The sequence below is a fragment of the Gopherus evgoodei genome, chromosome 2 (genome assembly GCF_007399415.2).
Source record: "Gopherus evgoodei ecotype Sinaloan lineage chromosome 2, rGopEvg1_v1.p, whole genome shotgun sequence".
Lineage (NCBI taxonomy): Eukaryota > Metazoa > Chordata > Testudines > Testudinidae > Gopherus > Gopherus evgoodei.
The window spans coordinates 299,161,751-299,181,822 of NC_044323.1; the positions used below are offsets into that span (position 1 = coordinate 299,161,751).

At 50.7% G+C, this 20,072-nt stretch overlaps 1 protein-coding gene across 1 annotated transcript in view; it reads right to left on the reverse strand.

Annotated features, from left to right (window-relative positions):
- Positions 1 to 20,072, reverse strand: part of IQANK1 (IQ motif and ankyrin repeat containing 1) — a 178,937-nt gene that overhangs the window by 87,848 nt on the left and 71,017 nt on the right. Inside the window, exons 7-9 of the mRNA XM_030554161.1 lie at positions 7,832 to 7,957; positions 1,326 to 1,465; positions 640 to 694 (exon numbers count right to left, since the gene is read on the reverse strand). Coding sequence (XP_030410021.1) covers positions 640 to 694; positions 1,326 to 1,465; positions 7,832 to 7,957 — 321 coding nt within the window. The remainder of the gene's footprint in view (positions 1 to 639; positions 695 to 1,325; positions 1,466 to 7,831; positions 7,958 to 20,072) is intronic.

Sequence of the window (20,072 nt, forward strand, 5' to 3'; positions counted from 1 at the left end):
CCAACACAACTTTGTCTTAGGTGGAGAGGAAAGCAGAACCCTTTGACACACCAGTAAGGCTTAAATTCCATGTCCCTAGGCTCTATATGGGGCTGCAACTTTCCTGTCACACAGAGGGGATAAATTCTACCCTACTGTTCTCAGGATGGACAGTAAACCCCTGGTCTGGATCAGATGTTGGGACCAGTTGGCTGACTATAAAAAGGTCAAAGGGGCCTGACCAGCAGCTAGGGCAGGCTGGCTGGCAGTCTCTATGCCACTGCAACTGAGCAGCATGAATATCTGTCCCAGGCATGCACTGTGAGGAGTACAGAACATATCCCATCAACTTTCTCTTGGAGAGAGAGCAGATGGAATTGCGTTTTCTCTATGCAAGTACAAACCAGTCTTGCACAAATGACACCAATTAGCAAGTGCTGCCCCTCTCTGTAAGACTAGAAGGGCTGATAACTGTAAGTCCAGAGATCAGCAACTAAACACATACCAATTCCAACTCAATCCCTCCAGGGATCAGCTGAGCAGGAAAGTTGGGAACTGAAGAATGAGAAGAAGTATGGCCACTACAGGGAAGGGCTGGAAATGGGGAAACAATGATACCCTGGGGGCTGTTTCATAGTTTCTAAAAAGAGCAGGCCTGACCTCCTTGTTACATCTCTCCTGTGCTTTAGCCAGCTGCTCCACCTCCTCGCTCATTCTATGGGAAAGAATAACACAGTTCAGTCTCTGAGTCCCTCTCAGTGGGGAGGGGCATGGCAGCACTGCAGTTTCTGGACACCCCCACCTTCCCTGACTCTAAAAGATGTCCTGATCAGACAAGGTGAGGAAAAGGAACCAAATGACATCACCCCCTGCAATGGGACAAACTCTTGGGCAACACCTGGGACATAAACTTGAGGTTCCTTCTTTTATCCCTGTTTATCTTACTATTCTGCTTCTTTCTTAGCTTATTTTGCATTTTGTCTCATAAACAGGGCTGGCTGCAGGCACCAACCCAGCAAGCAGGTGCTTGGGGTGGCCAACGGAGAGGGGCGGCACGTCCGGCTCTTCGGCGGGTCCCTCAGTACCTCTCGGAGCAAAGGACCAGCTGCCGAATTGCCACTGAAGATTGAAGTGGCGGTGGTAGAGCTGATCGCGGTCATGACTTTTTTTTTTTCTTTTTGCTGCTTGGAGTGGCAAAAGCTCTAGAGCTGGCTCTGCTCATAAAGCCAAGTTCTCAAACTGTAACCCATTCAAAAGGTAAAAATCCCTTTCAGTGTGACAGTGTTTGTGACTGCTATATCTAACTATCTTCCCTTTCCTGGCTAGGGCTGGGATGCAGGTCTCACCGGTGAGTCTCAGCTTCTTCCTGCTTCTTTTCCAACAAGACTCTTCTTTGCTGTTCTGCCTCCATCTTCTGTAGCATCAACTCGGTCAGGCTGATGTCCCAGGAGTGCAGAATGGTAACCAAGCTGTCCAAAGAAGCAATCTTATTGGAAACAAACACAAACACCATTGTGACTGTAAATACATAAATTAATGGTTGCGAACTACCCTCCAAACTCCAATCTCAGCAGCACCAACAATGGGTACTAGGGCTGGGAAGATAACCCTTCATCTAAGAGAAGTGGGACCAAAGAAAGGGCAATCTGCACCTCTGACATCATAGGACTGCTAACCCTGTGTAGTTTTCTTAACTTCAGGGGCTGTCCCGTTGACATTGTTTTACTCTTTGCGTGAATGAACCTGATAGGACGATTTATCTCACCCCTGTAATTAAACAGTCTGCATCACTGCCATGCATGAGTGCCTATCAACAATCCTTTTCTCACATAAAGAATGGTTACTTACCCTACATTAACTGTAGCTTGAGATGTGTTCTCCGCATGGGATTCTGATTTTGGTGCTCATGTGCCCCATGCATGTAAGATCGGATTCTTTTGAATAGCAGTGTCTGTCGGGGCCATGCCTATACCCTTGGCACTGTTGCAACCCCTCACAGCTACGGTGGCCTCAACCACCTCTTAGCTCCCTTGCCAGTAAGGATCCCTAGGGTCAGGACTTCTGTTAGCAAAGACAGAAAGCAGATCATGGAATCTGTGTGGACAATAGACTTAAAGAACTACAAGTTCTGTAGGGTAAATAACTACTTTCTTTTTCAAGTGATTATATGTACAGATTCCGCTCTTCATCACTAGCAAGCAGTATCCTTCCTAAGAGATAGGTAAGGAGAGCATCACCTGGAGGACTGCTCTACCAAAGCTTTGAATCTGACCTAAAGGCTTGAACCAAGGCATAGGGGGGACCACACAAAAACAAGGAAGTTAGTTAAACAGAAATTAAGAGGTACAGTGCCAAAAGTGAAATCCCTGCAAGCTGCATGGAAGCTTTTTAAATACACCATAATAGAGGTCAACTTAAAGGTATACCCAAATTAAAAGAACCAAAAAAGTGCAGCCAGGGCTAAACAACAAAGTGAAAAAAAAATAGTGAGAGACAAAAAAGCATCCTTTAAAAACTGGAAGTTAAATCCTAGTGAAGAAAATAGAAAGGAGCCTAAACTCTGGCAAATGAAGTGTAAAAATATATTTAGGAAGGCCAAAAAAAAAAAAAAAAAAAAAAAAAAAGAATTTGAAGAACCGCTACCCAAAGACTCAAAAATTAATAGCTCAAGGGGGTTCCATAGAGCATGGAGCTAGGCTGTTTTCAGTGGTGGCAGATGACAGAACAAGGAGTAATGGTCTCAAGTTGCAGTGTGGGGAGGGGGTCTAGGTTGGATATTAGGAAAAAATATTTAACTGGGAGGGTGGTGAAGTGCTGGAATGGGTTACCAAGGGTGGTGGTGGAATCTCCATCCTCTATCTGATGAAGTGGGTATTCACCCACGAAAGCTCATGCTCCAAAACGTCTGTTAATCTATAAGGTGCCAGAGGACTCTTTGCTGCTTTTACAGATCCAGACTAACACGGCTACCCCTCTGATACTTGTCTCCATCCTTAGAGGTTTTTAAGGCCCGGCTTGACAAATCCCTGGCTGGGATGATTTAGTTGGGGTTGGTCCTGCTTTGAGCAGGGGTTGGACTAGATACCTCCCGAGGTCTCTTCCAACCCTAATCTTCTATGATTCTATAATCCTCAGAAGATATTGAGAGGGGGCACAGTATTCTGGGGAGTCCTATTCAGTCAGGTGTATAGCCAGTGCTGTTGGAATATGAGAAGGACCTGGTCTCTCCGTTGCCTCCCTAAGCATCTAACATTGGGAACTCCAGTACTGGTCTTACTGCCCGCGCAGAGAAGCATATGGGTATGGTGACCCCATCAATGACATTAAAGCACTCTGTTTCACTGATGCCTTCAGCACCATGGTGTTCTATGCTGACTAGTTCTGGGTTAGTTTCCTCAGTGATGGAGTGGTCTGCTCTGGGCTTTTTTTTATACTGGTGTGCATGTTACTATCATAGGGAAAGTAGCATGAGCAGTACCTGGTGCAGCACAATGCTTGCTCTGGGCAGCAGTGGTCAGTGCCAGATTTGCCTTCACACTGTGCAAGGCTTTGGATAGGAACTCCATCTCCCAGTGCTGGATGTCTTTGGGCCTCTGTGTTATGCTGAAGTAGAAGCAGAAGAGGAATAGGGCTTGTAAACATCTGTGATGTTTGGGATAGTATTACAGCTCACAGGAGCACGTGGGGCTGGATACATTGCATCCAAGGATGCTAAAGGAGTTGGCGGATGTGACTGCAGAGCCACTGGCCATTATCTTTGAAAACTCATGGCGTTCAGGGAAGGTCCTGGATGATTGGAAAAAGGCTAATGTACTGCCCATCTTTAAAAAAGGGAAGGAGGAGGATCCGGGGAACTACAGGCCAGTCAGCCTCACCTCAGTCCCTGGAAAAATCATGGAGCAGGCCCTCAAGGAATCAATTTTGAAGCACTCAGAGGAGAGGAAAGTGATCAGGAACAGTCAGCATGGATTCAGAAAGGGCAAGTCATGCCTGACTAACCTAATTGCCTTGTATGAGGAGATAACTGACTCTGTGGATGAGGGGAAAGCAGTGGATGTGTTATTCCTTGACTTTAGCAAAGCTTTTGATACAGTCTCCCACAGTGTTCTTGCCAGCAAGTTAAAGAAGTCTGGGCTGGATGAATGGACTATAAGGTGGATAGAAAGCTGGCTAGATCGTCAGGCTCAACGGGTAGTGATCAACGGCTCCATGTCTAGTTGGCAGCTGGTATCAAGTGGAGTTCCCCAAGGGTCAATCCTGGGGCCGATTTTGTTCAATATCTTCATTAATGATCTGGAGGATGGCGTGGACCGCACCCTCAGCAAGTTTGCAGATGACACTAAACTGGAAGGAGTGGTAGATACGCTGGAGGGCAGAGATAGGATACAGAGGGACCTAGACAAATTAGAGGAATGGGCCAAAAGAAATCTGATGAGGTTCAACATGGACAAGTGCAGAGTCCTGCAGTTAGGATGGAAGAATCCCATTCACTGCTACAGACTAGGGACCGAATGGCTAGGCAGCAGTTCTGCAGAAAAGGACCAAAGGGGAAGGCGTGAAAGTAACTTACAGGACTTACTAGTACTGCCGGAGTCCTGAGGGGGCATATCCTCATCCAGAAAAGGCGTGGCCTCAACCGGAAAAGGCGGGGCCTCTCAAGATTTAAAGGCCCTAGGACACCAGCTGTGGATAGGAGCCCCAGGGCCTTTAAATCAACCCGGGGCTCCCAGCTGCAAAGGTGGCTTGGAGTCCCCGGGGCTTAGGAGCAAATTGAAGGGCCTGGGACTCCAGCTGCCACAGAGCTCCGTGTCGTTTAAATCCCCGTCACAGCTCCAGCTGGGATTTAAAAGGCTTGGGGCTCCCATGGCTGCGGGGAGCTCCAAGCCCTTTAAATCCCGGCCCTAGCCTGGCCGCTGGAGCTGCAGGCGGGATTTAAAGGGCCTAGAGCTCCCGCGGCTGTGGGGAGCTCCGAGCCCTTTAAATCCCAGCCCCAGCCCAGCCGCTGAAGCTGTGGGAAGGATTAAAAGGGCTCTGGGCTCTCCGCAGCAGCGGGGAGCTCCGAGCCCTTTAAATCCCAGCCCCAGCCCTGCTGCCAGAGCTGCATGTGGGATTTAAAGGGCTCAGAGCTCCCTGCTGCTCCGGGGAGCCCAGAGCCCTTTTAATCCCGGATGCAGAAGCTGATGCGGAAGCCAGCACGGCATACTGGTTCTTGCCGGTACGCCGTACTGGACCATACCGGCTTACTTTCACCTCTGCACAGGGGTTACAGTGGATGAGAAGCTGGATATGAGTCGACAGTGTGCTCTTGTTGCCAAGAAGGCCAACGGCATTTTGGGCAGTATTAGTAAGAATACTGTCAGCAGATTGAGGGAAGTGATTATTCCCCTCTATTTGGCACTGGTGAGGCCACACCTGGAGTATTGCGTCCAGTTTTGGGCCCCCCACTACAGAAAGGATGTGGACAGATTGGAGAGAGTCCAGCGGAGGGCAATGAAATGATCAGGGGGCTGGGACACATAATTTATGAGGAGAGGTTGAGGGAACTGGGATTGTTTAGTCTGCAGAAGAGAAGAATGAGGAGGGATTTGATAGCTGCTTTCAACTACCTGAAAGGGGGTTCCAAAGAGGATGGATCTAGATGGTTCTCAGTGGTAGCAGATGACAGAACAAGAAGCAATGGTCTCAAGTTGCAGTGCGGGAGGTTTAGGTTGGATATTAGGAAACGCTATTTCACTAGAAGGATGATGAAGCACTGGAATGGGTTACCTAGGGAGATGGTGGGATCTCCTTCCTTAGATGTTTTTAAGGTCAGGCTTGTCAAAGCCCTGGGTGGGATGATTTAGTTGGGGATTGGTCCTGTTTTGAGCAGGAGGTTGGACTAGATGACCTCCTGAGGTCCCTGCCAACCCCGATATTCTATGATTCTTTGATGGACTGAAACAAATGGGGAGATTTCTTGGCCAGCGTTCCTGGATCAGGCAACACTTGCATCAAAGCTTCCAGAAGACGTAACTTCAGTCTGCCCTCTCTGGATTAAAGTGTGTACTTTGAAAATCTGTCATTAAGTAGTGCTCAGGCATATGGTCTTTGCCTAAGCATAGGAGGTGCTGAGCATCAATCATGAGCTTTGCTGAGTCCCAGGTAGAAGAGATCTTGAATCCTGGAGCCTTGCCTTTAGGCATTTTGATCTTCTGTATGGAGAGAGAGAGAGAGAGAGAGAGAGAGAGAGAGAGAGAGAGAGAGAGTGTGTGTGTGTGTGTGTGTGTGTGTGTGTGTAACCATGTACAGAGGCTGGCATGGGGGTGGGGGGCATAAATCCTATCAACACACAGTTTCCACAGGGAATAGAGGACAGGTATGCTAACTAATGAACTGTAAATAGCAAATCAGAAAACAACAGCTAAATTATCTCTTGCAGATTGGAGGTCATTGAGATCACAGGGCTCCATCTTGAAGCCATAAGTGGTCAGAAGGAACTGAAAAGCTGTTCAGGCTGCCCTGCTCCTTACACTCTTGGATACGGTGGTTGCAGGGGCTCCCAAGATGCAGGGGAATTCCCGTGGGACACAGCTATTCAAAAGAATACAATCGCATGTGCACAGGGCACATGTGCACCAAGAATGGAATCTGTGTGCACAATCACTCAAAGAAATGAAACAGCAGTTAAACTGAAACTAAATGGACACAAGTCAACTCAAAGTCACATGCCTGGCTGAAAATGCTTTACCTGCTCTTTTTACAAGTAACACCTGAGATCAGTTGAGCTAAGTTTAGCGAAAAAAGGATATATTTTCACCTCTGTTTTCAGGTTTACTTCCTACAGTTTATAGCACTCTGGGTAGAGTCAGTGCCACCTCGCCCCCTGCATAGTCAGTCAATATCCACTCTTGTTTGTGAGGCTCACTCAGGTAGCAGAGATGTCGTAACTATAAAGGGAAGGGAACAGCCCTCCTGTGTACAATACTATAAAATCCCTCCTGGCCAGAGACACCAAAATCCTTTTACCTGTAAAGGGTTAAGAAGCTCAGGAAACCTGGCTGACACCTGACCCAAAGGACCAATAAGGGGACAAGATACTTTCAAATCTTGGTGGGGGGAAGTCTTTGTTTGTGTTCTTTGTTTTGGGGGTTGTTCGCTCTTGGAACTAAGAGGGACCAGACATCAATCCAGGCTCTCCAAATCTTTCTGAACCAGTCTCTCATGTTTCAAACTTGTAAGTAACAGCCAGGCAATGCGTGTTAGTCTTATTTTTGTTTTCTCAACTTGTAAATGTTCCTTTTTGCTGAGAGGATTTTGCCCCTGTTTGCTGTAACTTTGAACCTAAGGCTAGAGGGGTTCCTCTGGGCTATATAAATCTGATTACCCTGTAAAGTATTTCTATCCTGATTTTAGAGAGATTATTTTTACCTTTCTTTCTTTAATTAAAAGCTTTCTTTTTAAGAATCTGATTGATTTTTCCTTGTTTTAAGATCCAGGGGGATTGGATCTGGACTCACCAGGAATTGGTGGGGGAAAGGAGGGGGGATGGTTAAATTCTCCTTGTGTTAAGATCCAAGGGGTTGGATCGGTGTTCACCAGGAACTTGGTGAAAAAACCTCTCAAGGCTACCCAGGGAGGGGAAGATTTTGGGGGGGAAAGAGGTGTTCCCAGACACGAAGGAATCTGGATGGTGGCAGCAAACCCAGATCTAAGCTGGTAGTTAAGCTTAGAAGTGTTTATGCAAGTCCCCACATCTGTACCCTAAAGTTCAGAGCGGGGGAGGAACCTTGACAGGAGACAATATAAGAGACCAAAAAACAAAAAGAAACAATGTTATTGTAAGGCAAAGGGAAATAGAACAAATTGCCCCTACTTGTTCAGGCGTGTTGCCATCATCAGCATAAAGTCTGGGGTCTGCTCCATATTGAAGAAGCGTCTCCACTGCAGCCATGTGACCACCAAAAGCAGCACGATAAAGAGGGGTCCTGCCAAAACCTCCCTACACAAATAAAAACAATAAACTTGAGGAAAATAGTGTCTGACACAATCTGCTGTCATCAATGCTCTGTACATCTCCACCCAACCTGCGTAAAGGACAACCTATAAAGCTTCCTCTCCCTCTGCAGAAGTGGGTACCAGCAGAGCCTGATTAAAGCAATTGGGGCCCTGGACACCCTCACATGAGGTCTCTTCTGTGCCACAACCCTACCATCACACAACCTCCACACCATCATCCCATCCCTGCTTAGGGTTGTAATGGCCAGGGCCACGCTCATCTGGGTGACCTTTCAACCTTATAGGGTGACAAGATGTTAAGGGGGGGAATATCGGGACCATTGCAGGGAAGAGCTTTTTTTTTTTCTCCACACTCACCCATCCAGGAGTTTGGCAGCAATTCGGCAGAGAGCCCTTCAGTCGCGGTTAGTCTTCGACAGTATTTCAGCAGCGGGCAATAAACCTTGCCGCCGAAGACGGAAGCACTTGCCGCTGAAATACCACTGAAGACCATCCACGATTGAAGGACTCTCTGCTGAATTGCTGCTGAAGACCAAGAAAAAAAATATCGGGACAAATGGCGTCCCGACCGTACTCTGGTCAGGACATGGGACAAACTCCTCAAAATAAGATGGTTACTCACCTTTGTAACTATTGTTCTTCGAGATGCGTTGTTCATATCCATTCCAGTTAGATGTGCGCGCTGTGCGTGCACACTCATCGGAAGATTTTTACCCTAGCAACTCCGGTGGGTCGGCAGGTCGCCGCCTGGAGTGGCGCCGGCATGGCACTGGATATATACCCCTGCCAACCCGTCCGCTCCTCAGTTCCTTCTTGCCGGCTACTCCGACAGTGGGGAAGGAGGGCGGGTGTGGAATGGATATGAGCAACTTCTCGAAGAACAACAGTTACAAAGGTGAGTAACTGTCTTTTCTTCTTCGAGTGATTGCTCATATCCATTCCAGTTAGGTGATTCCCAAGCCTTACCTAGGCGGTGGGGTCGGAGTGAGATGTCGCAGAGTGCAATACGGCGGAGCCAAAGGCTGCGTCATCCCTAGACTGCTGAACCAGGGCATAGTGGGAGGCGAAAGTGTGGACCGAGGACCAGGTCGCTGCACGGCAGATTTCATGAATGGGCACGTGCGCGAGGAAAGCAGCTGATGAAGCTTGAGCCCTGGTGGAGTGCGCAGTCACGTGGCCCGATGGGACGTGAGCCAAGTCGTAACAGGCGCGGATGCACGATGTTACCCAGGAGGAAATGCTCTGCGAGGAGACAGGAAGCTCTTTGATCCGCTCAGCCACCGCGACAAAGAGTTGGGGGGTTTTGCGGAATGGCTTAGTTCATTTTATATAAAAAACAAGCGCTCTACGAACGTCTAGGGAGTGTAGCTGCTGCTCCCTGCGAGATGAATGCGGTTTTGGGAAGAAAACAGGGAGGAAGATCTCCTGGTTAATATGGAAGGCCGATACCCCCTTGGGAAGAAAGGCCGGATGTGGTCGCAACTGCACCTTGTCTCTGTGGAACACCGTATAAGGGGGGTCCACTGTGAGGGCCCGAAGTTCCAAAACCTGTCTCACGGACGTGATGGCCACCAGGAAAGCAGTTTTCCAGGAGAGGTAGAGAAGAGAGCAAGTTGCTAACGGTTCAAACGGGGGGGACATGAGTCTGGCAAGAACCAGGTTAAGGTCCCATGTTGGGGCAGGGCGGCATACCTGAGGGTAGAGGCGCTCTAGGCCCTTAAGGAACCTAGATATCATCGGATGGGAAAACACTGAGCGGCTATCCTCTCCTGGGTGGAATGTAGAGATGGCCGCCAAGTGGACCCTCAGAGATGATACCGCCAAGCCCTGTTGCTTGAGTGACCAGAGGTAATCCAAGATGTTAGATATGGATAGCTCGGCGGGAAGGAAGTTCCGCTCCGCGCACCAGCACGCGAAGCGCTTCCACTTGGCCAAATATGTAGCTCTAGTGGAAGGCTTCCTGCTACCCAGGAGTACCTGCTGCACCAGGGTGGAGCAACGCAGCTCAGAGCGAGTCAACCATGCAGGAGCCACGCCGTGAGGTGGAGCGACTGCAGGTCCGGGTGACGGAGCGTGCCGTGGTCCTGGGTAATCAGGTCCAGGTGAAGAGGCAGGGGAACAGGGTCGGCTATGGACAGGTCTAGCAGCATGATGTACTAGTGCTGTCGAGGCCACGCTGGAGCTATCATGATCAAGCAGGCCTTGTCCCTGCGTGCTTTCAGTACGACCCTGTGGACGAGTGGGAACGGTGGAAAGGCGTAGAGCAGGTGCGTCATCCACAGCACAAGAAGGCGTCCGCCATTGAACCCGGTGAGAGGCCTTGAAAGGAGCAGAACATCTGGCATTTCCTGTTCCCGCGGGATGCAAAGAGGTCTATCCGGGGAAACCCCCACTTTCGGAAGAGTGAAAGAGCAACGTCCGGCGAAGCGACCATACGTGGGACAGGAAGGATCTGCTGAGGCGATCCGCCAGCGTGTTCCGAACTCCTGGGAGAAAGGACACGATGAGGTATATGGAATGGGCTATGCAGAAGTCCCATAGTTGTAAGGTTTCCTGGCACAGGGGTGAAGATCTCGTGCCTCCCTGTTTGTTTATATAGTGCATGGCTGTTGTGTTGTTGGTGAATACCGATACACAACGGCCCTGCAAGTGTTGTCGGAATGTCTGACAAGCAAGGCGGACCGTTCTTAGCTCCCGGACGTTGATGTGGAGGTCCAGTTCGCGAGGTGACCAACGGCCTTGGGTGCATAGGTGCCCGAGGTGAGCTCCCCAACCGAGGGATGATGCGTCCGTTGTCAGGGACGCCGAGGGCTGGGGCGGGTGGAACGGGAGCCCTGCACACACCATGGAGGGATCCAGCCACCACTGGAAGGAGTCTAGCATGGTCGAGGGAATGGTGACGACCATGTCCATAGGATCCCTGGCTGGACGGTATTGCGAGTTGAGCCAGGATTGGAGGGGCCGTAGGCGCAGTCTTGCGTAGTTCGTTACGAACGTGCAGGCCGCCATGTGACCCAAGAGAGCGAGGCAAGTGTGCACCGAAGTTAGCGGCACCGCTTGCAGCCTCCGGATGATGGCCATGAGAGCCTGGAACTGTGGCAGTGGTAGGCAGGCTTTGGCAAGAGTCGAGTCCAAGGTGGCACCAATAAACTCTATCCTCTGAGTGGGGATTAGAGTCAATTTTTCCACATTGATCATTAGACTTAGATGTAGGAAAAGGTCCTTGACAATGCGGACGTGACTGAGGACTCGCATCTCGGAGGTCCCGCGGATAAGCCAGTCGTCTAGATACGGAAAGACGTGTATCCGACTGCGGCGAAGGTGGGCGGCGACTACAACCATACACTTGATGAACACCCTCGAGGCTGTAGAGAGGCCGAACGGGAGGACCGTGAACTGAAAATGCTGCCGGTTGACCACGAACCGGAGGAACCTCCTGTGAGGTGGAAAGATGGCTATGTGGAAGTAGGCATCTTGCATGTCGAGGACGGCATACCAGTCTCCAGGATCCAGGAATGGGATAATGGTCCCCAGGGATACCATACGGAACTTCAACTTTACCATGTATCTGTTGAGTTCCTGCAGATCGAGGATTGGTCTGAGACCTCCCTTTGCCTTGAGGATCAGGAAGTAGCAGGAATAAAACCCCTTGCCCCATTCGTGCTCTGGTACCTCCTCTGTGGCTCCTTTGGCGAGGAGCGTTTGCACCTCCTGTAGGAGGAGTTGCTCGTGAGAGGGGTCCCTGAAGAGGGACGAGGGAGGAGGGTGGAAGGGGGGGGGTTGAAATAAATTGTAGATGGTATCCAAGTTCCAACGTGAGTAGGACCCAACGATCTGATGTTAGCTGGGACCACGCAGGGAGGAAGAAGGAAAGCCGGTTGGAAAAGGGTGGAGATGGATTCATTAAAGAAACTGGTACAACACCCTCGGGCGCACCTTCAAAAGGAAGGTTTTGGCCCGGGGGAAGCTTGGAGGAGCTTTGGTTTTGGCCCCCTTGGTTGCCTGATTGTCTCCGGCGGCCGTTTCTGCCTCGCCATCTGGCGAAGTCTTGTTTCTGCCAGAGTTGAGGGTAAGGGCGGTGCTGTTGGGGTCAGAAGGGCCTGCGCTGTGTTACAGGCGTATGCATCCCTAACGAACGTGTAATGACCCTGTTGTCTTTTAGGCTCTGCAGCCTAGGGTCAGTTTTGTCCGAGAACAGCCCTTGACCCTCGAATGGAAGGTCCTGAATCGTGTGCTGGAGCTCCGGGGGGAGGCCGGAGACCTGCAGCCACGAGATACGGCGCATGGTTATGCCAGAGGCCAGAGTCCTGGCGGCTGAGTCCGTGGCATCCAGGGAAGCTTGGAGGGAAGTTCTCGTGACCTTTTTCCCCTCGTCGAGGATTGCGGAGAACTCCTGCCATGCGTCCTGCGGAAGCAGCTCCTTAAATTTGTCCGCCACCGCCCAGGTCTTGTAGCTATAGAGGCTAAGGAGGACTTGCTGGTTGGACACCCAGAGCTGGAGAGCTCCCGCAGAGTAAACTTTACGCCCAAGCAAGTCCATACGCCTTGCATCCTTCGATTTAGGGACTGGGGCCTGCTGGCCATGGCGCTCCCTCTCGTTAACCGACTGGACGACGAGGGAGCAAGGAGGAGGATGTACATACAGACATTCATAGCCCTTTGAGGGCACCATGTACTTGCGCTCTACTCCTCGAGCAGCGGGCGGAACAGAGGCCGGAGACTGCCATATTGTAGTGGCATTGGCCTGTATGGTTTTGATAAATGGGAGAGCCACTCTAGTGGGGGCATCGGATGACAGTATGTCCACCACTGGATCTTAGACCTCCAGGACCTCCTCGGCTTGCAAGTTCATGTTCTGTGCAACCCCACCTGAGGAGGTCCTGGTGAGCCCTGAGGTCAACTGGAGGAGGGCTGGCCGACGAGGTTCCAGCCACCGCCTCGTCCGGGGAGGATGAAGATGAGAGACCTGGAACACGCGGGTCTGAAGAGGCTCCGCCTGAAGTATCATGTCCATCTCCCTAGGGAGTTCGGAGTCCTCTGGCTGGGTCACCCCTTCCTCCATAGCAGGAGGAGGAGGGCAGGTAATCGTGGCCTCCAGTGCCCTGTGTTCTGAAGCCGTCGAACGCAGTGGACCTGGGGGAGGGCCTTGGGCTTGATGGTATGCCCAGGGCGTCCAGAATCCCCACTGCTGCGGACCATGATCCTGAGGCTGGGGCTTGCTGAACAAGGCAGCAGGCACGTCGGTGTCCGGGGCGTATACACTGTCAGCCTGAGAGGACAGGGACGGCTGTCGAGATGGCCAAGGAGGAGCCGAGCGAAGCTGGTATGAGTCCCTCGCTCCCGTCATTGGAGACCTCCTCGGTGCCGGGGATCGGTACCGGGAATCGTATCGGTGCCGAGACCGAGACTGGGACCTGCAACCAGCGCGGTGCCGGGAGGTCGACCTGGATCTCAATCGTCTGTGACGGGACCGGCTGCGAGAGTCTCGGTGCCGGGAGTGGTGCCTGGAGCCGGAGCGGTACCGGGAGTACCAACTGGGACAAGAGGTGGATCTGCGCTGCGAGTACGACCGGTGCCGCCTGGGTGAGTGGTGCCGGGACTGCGAGCGGCGTCGGGATCGGGACCTACCGCAAGACCTGGAGCGGTGCCGAGACCTGGATCGGGATCGGTGCCGGCTTGTCGACTCCAGCGAAGGAGGACTCATAGCGGCAGGCTTGCCTCTGGAATGGAGAACCCAAACCGGCGGTGCCGGGGGTTGAGGCAGGGCCGATTCAGTCATGGCAATAAGGTCCCTGGCTGAGGAGAATGTCTCCGGTGTGCAGGGGACCGTCAGCTCGACCACGGGTCTCACTGGGGAGCTCTCCTGGACCGGACTCGACGGCCCTCTCAGGACTGGAGTAAACGGTACCACAGTCGTCGGTGCCACGGCAGGGGTAGGCGCCGGGCGATCCGGGTGAGTCTGCACTGAAGGTGTGGAAGAAGTTGAAGGCCTTCGGTCAGATCCCTGCACCGGAGAAGGCCGGTGCCGAGGTGTCTTGGCGGGGCCAGCGCGGTCTGGTGCCGGAGAAGTGCTGTCAGTGCTCGGTGCCAAGGATGGAGGGTTAAGGGCTGCCTCCATAAGGAGAGAGTCTTTAACCGAAAGTCTCTCTCCTTTTTAGTCCGCAGCTTAAAGGCCTTGCAAATGCGGCACTTGTCGGAGATATGCAATTCCCGAGGCACTTTAAGCAAGAGTTGTGGGGATCGCTTGTGGGCATCGGCTTTTTACAGGCCGAGCACAGTTTAAACCCTGGTGAACTGGACATGGGCCCGGGCACCGGGTGCAGGGAAGGGCTAGAGCCCAAATCCCGCTAAATTATGTACAACAACTAAAAAACAACAATAAACTATAAAACTAATATACTATGAACTAAGTGAACTATTCACAACAAGAGATCAGACGAACGGAGAGAAGCTAGGGAAGTGGAGGACAGCTAAGCCGTGCTCCACTGTTCCAATGACCGACACGGGCGGTAAGAAGGAACTGAGGAGCGGATGGGTCGGCAGGGGTATATATCCAGCGCCATGCCGGCGCCACTCCAGGGGGCGACCTGCCGACCCACCAGAGTTACTAGGGTAAAAATCTTCCGACGAGCGTGCATGCGCGGCGCGCACACCTAACTGGAATGGATATGAGCAATCACTCGAAGAAGAACAGGACAATCCCGATAGTCGGGACGTCTAGTCACCCTACAGACTTGGGGGGGAGAAGGGGAAGGAAGCCAGAGAATGTAGGAATTCTTTAAAAATAAATAAACCAGTATTTATTTTATCTACATCCATTTACTTTCAGTCCTATTTCCTTGTAAGTTTCCCTTTGTGTACCCAAAGCCTTTTTATTCTCTAGAAAGTCCAAAGTCTTCATAGGGAGGCAGAGCCCAGCCTGTGCCCAAACTCAGCACCTTCTTTTCCAAGGTGTTACTGCACCTCAGACAATGATCTGGTGCTGTCTTTAAAACTCCCCTCTCTGGAATTGTTCCCCCAAACTCAGAATGAGGTAGGGCTGATTTATGTAAGTCTCAGATCCCTTCCACTCCCAGCAGCTTCTGAGACGATTTGTGATTGATTAGAGCCAGCTGAACCACACCCTAGTTCTAATTTTCTGGGATAGTCCACTACCTACAGATTCTTGGGGTTGTTTGGGTTTTTTTCACCCTTCATTCTCTCATAGTCACACATATAAGAGCAACCTGCTGGGCTAGCGGGTGGTCTACTGTTGCTCTCCTTTGTGCAGGCTGTGGTCTCCCTCCTTTCTAGAGCATCACGCTATCATCATACAAGCTGAGTTCTGTCCAGAGGGAAGGAGGTCTCAGCCCCATCTCATCTGGGCAGGAAATGCTATGTATGCATCTTTCCCACTCAAACTATGATGGAAGTGGCTTCAGCATGTCCACTGAGTCCACTTTTCATGTGGTGTCAGCAAAGGCCCTCATGCAGAGATAGCAACTAATGGCCCCTCTTTTTTTTTCTTCTCGTGTGTTGAACAAATGGCTGCCCAACCTCATACCACAGCCTCTCCCCCTCACATATTCCCTTCTTCCTCTATCCTCTCCCTCATTACATCTGCTCCTTTCATTCATTCTCCTTCCTGCCTCTTCATTCATTCCAGATCCTACATTCATTCCAATGAGACTATTAGCATGACAAGCTACAGAAGTGTTTCCAAAGTGCAGGACTGGCGTTAGTGTTTTTAGCGCCCTAGGTGCATGGCCATTTCGCCGCCCCGCGCGTGGGTCCGCGGCTCCGGTGGAGCTGCTGCAGCCATGCCTGCGGGAGGTCCACCTGTGCCACAGGAGCAGCGGACTGTCCGCAGGAATGCCTGCGGCAGCTCCACTGGAGCCGCGGGACCAGGGGACCCTCCGCAGGCACGACTGTGGCAGGTCCACCGGAGCTGCCTGCCACCCCCCACCGGCAAAATACCACCCCCCAATAATCCTGGCGCCCTAGGCGATTGCCTAGGCCGCCTAAATGGAAGCGCCGGCCCTGCCAAAGTGGAAGGCAGAGACAGACTGCTCAGGTCTCTGTCAGGAGTGGATGCAACCCACCTACAATAGGATCTCACACTGCATCTGAGGTTTCAACTTTTGCCCATTTATCATTCCTATCCATTCCTGAGCTGCCAGCAGGTTGCTTCACAGCATGATGCTCTGTCACTCTTTTTCCTCACAGTCAAGAACAGTTTTCCTCATCACTTTTTGATGACACATCTTTATGATACCTGATAACCTGAAAAAACATCCGTCTTGCTCTTTCTCTTACTTGCAATATTGGCCTAGAAAATGTTTGTCTCAATCTCTTCTCTCACATTGGCTGCACAGTCGCTCTTTTCTGAGTTTAAACACTTTCTCTCCACTATTCTCCACTTTCCTTATCCCTCTCTTCCCCATCTCCTTCATCATGTTTGTTAAATTTGAGTGCTCAGTCATTCATTCTGCACACAGAAAAAGAAAGAGGCCACAAGGAGATGTGCAGTGCCTCTGGTCTCTTTCCTTTCTTGGCCACTCACGATCATCAGAGCCAGAAGTTGAGTCCCCCCCACAGCTGAGTCCCATTGAATACGAATTAGGGATTGGATTTAACATACTAATAACCTTGTAATGGATGTCTAGCCATGATGACCTCCTCTCCCCATTATAAGCTAAATAGTTTAAAAATTCACACAATTTACATTCTTGCTCTTAAAAGAAAACATAAAAATGATGATCAATGAGGGGTATATATTGATGTGTAACAGATTTGCTGAACTGAAAAACTGAAACCAAATAGTAATTTTTTTTTCTATGAGCAAATGGTGAACTTCAAAATAGCTGAGTCCCATTTCCCTGGTACAGTGAAGCACCCCTCAGAGGGGCTCCTCGTAGTGGAAGGCCAGTCCTCCTAGGGCCCCCTGGGCAAGCTAAGAAGTTTTTCCTTTTCCCTTGCCTCCATCCCCCCACCATTAGAGCCAGAAGAGCAACAAGGTCCTCTTCAGCACAGCAGGGGCCTGGTTGCCTCTGGTGGCAGGTGTGGGGCCAGCCATGTCTTCTTTCTGCTGGAGGCTTTCTGGAGTCTCAGACAAATAGTACTGCATTGGTTTCACTTGAGTCATATTTTCAAACTTTACTTTTTTTTTTAATGGAAGTGGAGGTTCTGGCTTCAAGTGATTTCAGAATCTGGGGCCTTAGGTATAAGTTTATAATGCCTATGTAAAGTAAGTTATGGAAAACGATCCACAGTCATAGCCTGAGTAGCAGGCTCCTACCCCACTAATATCAGAAGGGCTGACTTCACCAAATTTCTATTTTCTGAAGGGAAAAGGGATTTGGGGGTGAAGGTAGGAGGACTGACTACCAGGAGGGAGATGTTGGAACATAACTAAAAGAAAGGCAATTGATCAGTGTGTGAAGATGGGAGGGGCACAAGAGAAATTAATAGGTAATGCTATAATTTAGTCATGGGTATTTTTAGTAAAAATCATGGACAGGTTATAGAATCACAGAATATCACGATTGGAAGAGACCTCAGGAGGTCATCTAGTCCAACCCCCTGTTCAAAGCAGAACCAACCCCAACTAAATCATCCCAGCCAGGGTTTTGTCAAGCTGGGCCTTGGAAACCTTTAAGGATGGAGATTCCACCACCTCCCTAGGTAACCCATTCCAGTGCTTCACCACCCTCCTAGTGAAATAGTGTTTCCTAATATAAAACCTAGACCTCTCCCACTGCAACTTGAGACCATTGCTCCTTGTTCTGTCATCTGCCACCACTGAGAACTGCCTAGGTCCATCCTCTTTGGAACCTCCCTTCAGGTAGCTGAAGGCTGCTATCAAATCCGCCCTCACTCTTCTCTTCTGCAGACTAAATAAGCCCAGTTCCCTCAGCCTCTCCTCATAAGTCATGTGTCCCAGCCCCTTGATCATTTCATTGCCCTCCGCTGGACTCTCTCCAATTTGTCCACATTCTTTCTGTAGTAGGGGGCCCAAAACTGGACGCAATACTCCAGGTGTGGCCTCACCAGTGCCGAATAGAGGGGAATAATCACTTCCCTCAATCTGCTGACAATATTCTTATTAGTACTGCCCAAAATGCCGTTGGCCTTCTTGGCAACAAGGGCACACTGCTGACTCATATCCAGCATCTCATCCACTGTAATACCCAAGTCCTTTTTTGAAGAACTGTTGCTTAGCCAGTCAGTCCCCAGCCTGTAGCAGTGCATTAACTGAGAAACTCCAAAATATGGAACAACATTTCTGGAAATGCAGGCTCAAACCTGTGACGGAGTAGGGAGTATTAATCTGGTAATGTTGCATGGGAGTTTTACTAGTTTACTGTCTTCTGCTAACATAGGGCATGCCTCTGTTTCCCTGGGGTACTGCACCAATACTAGATGGTGATGGGAAATAATGAGGTGACTTAACTAAGGGATGATACTTGAAGGCCAGCATATAAACGATGGTGACTGCCCTTCCTAACCTGAGCCCAGGATGGGGTTGGGACCAAGTGACACCTTCTGCCCAGGAAACTGGACAAAGGCCGGAGGAGGGGTCGGGGGTGTGGCTGGGGGAGGCAGCAGGAAGAGGTTTCAGTTTGGAGCTGGCTGGGGAGACGGGAGGGAGGCCCAGAACCCAGGTCTGGGCTCCCCACCCCCCAAGAGGGATCTGACTGAGGGGTCCTGTTTTCTGTACCTACATGCTCTGTTTAGACTGTGTTCCTGTCGTCTAATAGAAGCCTATGAAGCCTCTGTTCATTGACTGAGCCTTAGTCAGGGGGCGGGGCTATCAGGAAGGCCAGGGCTTTAAAAGCCGTGAGTGACCAGGAAGCTTTGTGAACAGAGGCCACTAACAGGGAGTTTTGAGAGGGAGTTTGGAAGGGGAGTGGGAAGGGGGCGAGGTACACTTGCCGTTCTTTAAAACCTTTAAACTAAACTATAAGTAAAACTTCTTGATTTAAACAAAAACCCTACCATTAACCTTGGTAGCTGTAGGAGAGAATGCAGGCAGAAGCCCAGCAGCAGAGTGGGGGCTATCCTGTTTATTGTGCTGAGTGTAGCATGTATGATTACCTGCCCTGTGAGCGGGTGGTGTATGTGTGCATTTAGTGCAAGGAGCTCCTGGCCCTCAGAGACCGTGTATGGGCTTTGGAGGCCAGGGTCATGGAACTGGAGGAGCTAAGGGAGGCAGAGAGTTATGATGAGGCTTTCTGGGACATCTCCGCTCAGACAGCCTCTGTGCTGTTGAGGAGGAAGAAAGGCCCAGAGAAGCAGAGCTGTCAACGGCAGCAGAGGGAAACCTTCCCATAGTTGGGACCCTCCTTCCAGATGGTGCTGGGGTTGCCTCTCGCATTGAGGTTACCTCTCCGGGGGAGAGAACTCCAGTCACTAGGAAAAGGCAGGTGTTAGTAGTGGGAGATTTGATCATTAGAAACATAGATAGCTGGGTTTGTGATGACCAGGAGAACTGTATGGTGATTTGCTTGCCTGGTGCAAAGGTTGCAGATCTCTCGAGGCATCTAGATAGACTTTCGTGTAGTGCTGGGGAGGAGTTGGTGGTTATGGTACATGTGAATACCAAGGACATAGGGAAAGGTAGGAGAGACGTCCTGGAGGCCAAATTTAGGCTGCTAGGAAAGAGACTGAAATCCAGGACCTCTACATTCTCGGAAATGTTTTCAGTTCCACGCACAAGGCCAGGTAGGCAGGCAGGGTCTCAATGTGTGGATGAGATGATGGTGTAGAGAGGAGGGGTTTAAATTTATTAAGAACTGGGGAAACTTTTGGGATGGGGGAGCCTATACAGGAAGGATGGGCTCCACCTAAACTATATGAACAGCTATACTGGGTCAGACCAAAGGTCCATCTAGCCCAGTATCCTGTCTACTGACAGTGGCCAATGCCAGGTGCCCCAGAAAGAGTGAACTTAACAGGTAATGATCACGTGATCTCTCTCCTGCCATCCATCTCCACCCTCTACAGCACTGATGAAGCTGGACGCAGCACTGAGGCACTCCCCACAGCCTGTGGTGCCACCACCTGTCCTAGTAGTGCAGAGTGCTCAGAGGTGGGCACCAACACCCGCACCTGTAGCA